This window comes from Plasmodium reichenowi, chromosome 7 (genome assembly GCF_001601855.1).
Source record: "Plasmodium reichenowi strain SY57 chromosome 7, whole genome shotgun sequence".
Classification (NCBI taxonomy): Eukaryota; Apicomplexa; class Aconoidasida; order Haemosporida; family Plasmodiidae; genus Plasmodium; species Plasmodium reichenowi.
The window spans coordinates 1,137,893-1,140,794 of NC_033652.1; the positions used below are offsets into that span (position 1 = coordinate 1,137,893).

At 14.4% G+C, this 2,902-nt stretch overlaps 1 protein-coding gene across 1 annotated transcript; it reads left to right on the forward strand.

Annotated features, from left to right (window-relative positions):
• On the forward strand, positions 1–403 carry PRSY57_0728400 (acyl-CoA synthetase; the record flags this gene model as incomplete). Its single annotated transcript, XM_020114695.1, has 1 exon — positions 1–403. A coding segment is annotated over one exon (403 nt), but the record flags the coding sequence as incomplete, so codon positions are not given.
• Positions 404–2,902: the final 2,499 nt, after the last annotated feature.

Sequence of the window (2,902 nt, forward strand, 5' to 3'; positions counted from 1 at the left end):
TTTAAATAGATATAATATAATAAATCATATTTATTTAACATCTAAAACATGGGATACTAACAATTATCTTACACCCACATTAAAGGTGAAAAGATTCTATGTATTTAAGGATTATAACTTTTTCATTGAAGAAGTTAAAAAAATATATAAACACAAATTAAAAGGAGTTGATGAAGTCAACAAAAATAAGGAAAAAAAAGAAGAGAAGAATAATGAAAAAAATAAAAACCAAAAAAATGAAGAGCAAAATTCAAAAGATATACATACCAAAAACGCAGTTCAGCAAACGAAGTTAAGGCCCACAAAAGAAAAATTTACAGAAAAGAAAGAAGAAAAAGAAAAGAATACAAAATTAAGAGCACGAGCTAAAGATATGACCCAAGAATTAGAATCAAATAAATAATACGAAATATTAAAAATAAGGAAAGAAAATAAAGGATATGAAAAATAAAAAAAAGGAGAAAGAAAAATTTCCATATGAAAACATTATTATAGTTATATCTATTTACAATGTAAAGATGTTCTATTAACATAATATATTGATAGTTTTTTAGTGTATATATATATATGTTTTAGTTATTGAATAATTTTAAATATGTGCAAAAAAAACGACAAAAAGAAAAAGAGAAAAAAAGAAAAAAAAGAAAAATAGAAAAGAAAAAAAAAAAAAAAAAGAAAAGCAAAAAAAAAGGTTTTATCGTTAATTTGATTTAGAATTAGACTAATCTATTATATATTATTTTTATTAGTAAAATATTTACAAATTAAATATAATTGAAAATTTTAATTTATATTAGCTTAGAAATAAAAAATTTCTAATATATAAATATATATATATATTATATATATGTATGTATGTATGTATAAACACGTTGTTTATGTATGAATAAGATATATATATTTATATATGTATATTTATTTTTTATGTATAGGTTAAAATTTTTTTTTGTGAATTATTTAAATTGTTATATTTGATATATACATATACCTTTTGTTTTGTTTCTAATTTAAAATTTTTTCTTTCCTTAATTTTTTTTTTTTTTTTTTTTTTTTTTTTTAAAAAAATAAATATATAATATTTTATATATAAATATTTTTTATATAACTGATTTAAAATTATAATTTTAAGAAGCAGAAAATATAAATATATTTTAATATTTTAAGTATTTTTTTTTTGATTTTTTAATGTAATTAAGCCGTTTTTTCTTGACATTTATTATGTTTAGATGATACAAATTGTTTTTAAAATATAAATCTCAAAAAGTAAAATGTTAGGATTGATTTATATTTCTAGATTAAATGCACAAATTAATTTTATTATTACCTTTTTATTTTTATACATATGTGTGAGCAAGTATATATAAAAAAATGTGAGAATTAAAAGTTTTTTAATAAATTAAATAATTCTAAGTTGTAGAAAAATGATATAATTTTCATCATATAAATTTAAACATAAATATTGTAATTATCAAATGAATATAGGAAATAGTCTGAATGAATGTTTGTTCATTTAATAAGATCATTACTAAGTATTTAAAATATTTTCTTTCCTTAAATATGGGAAAATTATAAAATATGAAAATATATATATATATAATTATATATTTATATTTTTTATCATTTTTATTTTTTTTTATTTAAATTTTATTATTTATTCATATTATGAATGGCGTCTAAAAAATAGAATAAATAAATGATTAATATGTATTTAAAAAGAGAAAAATAAACCAAATAAAATAAAAGAATTAAACAATTAAAAAATATAAAACGAATACAAGTTATTTTTAAATATAAACACATATTAATATATCCCATATATTTTCATATATATATATATATTATATATATATGGATTTATAATTTTATATTATTTATTATTTTTTTTTAAGAGGCTATTATTATGTAGTATAATTTTTTTTCTTAAACAATACTATTTTTATGAATTATATAAAATATTATATAAATAAATAATATATTAAATAATTCTAATTTATTTTACAAAAATTTATAATATAATAGTGTAGTAAATATATTTATATATTTTAGCTAAATAAAAAAGAATAAAAAATAGTTAATAAATTAAGAGAAATAAGAATATACTATATATATATATATATATGTATATATTATTTTTCATATATGGAATAAAAATTGAAGGAATTAGAATAAGTATTTATATATAATAATAAATAAGTGCATGTAAAATGTTGTTATAGAAAGGGAAAAAAAAGAAATTCGAATAAAATAAATTTTGAAATATTTATAATATATATTTTATGGTTTTTATAAGTATACAAATCAGGAAATAAATTATCCATAAAAAGATACATCAACCCAAAATTTTATATATTGAAAAAAAGGATAAAAAAAGAAAGGTATTATAAGAAGTATCCATTGTACTTAAATTTTTTTAAATAAATATAAAACAATGAAAATAAATAATTATGAAATAATTTATTTTCTTTAAATATTTTATGTAATTAGAATATTTTTATATATTATAAATATATAAGTATAATGAAGGACAAAAATATTAAATTTAAATAATATTATAGTATCATTATTTAATTATAATATTATAAATTAAAAAAAAAAAAAAAAAAAATTAAAAAATAAAAGTTCAATATATTTTTTGCTTATTTTTTTAAAATGAAAAGATTTAGATTTTCCAAGATAATAATAAAGAAAAGGAAAAAAGATAGAGAAAAAATTATACTATAAACCATGTTTATCATTAAGATTTAAAAAATGAGATTAATATTATTATTTTATTTTTTATAATGTATTAACTTATGAGCTTTCTAAATTGGATCTCTATATTATTTTTCAGTTATATTCAAAAATTTTTTTTTTTTTTTTTATATATTTATATATTTATTTATTTATTTATTTATGTTTTTTT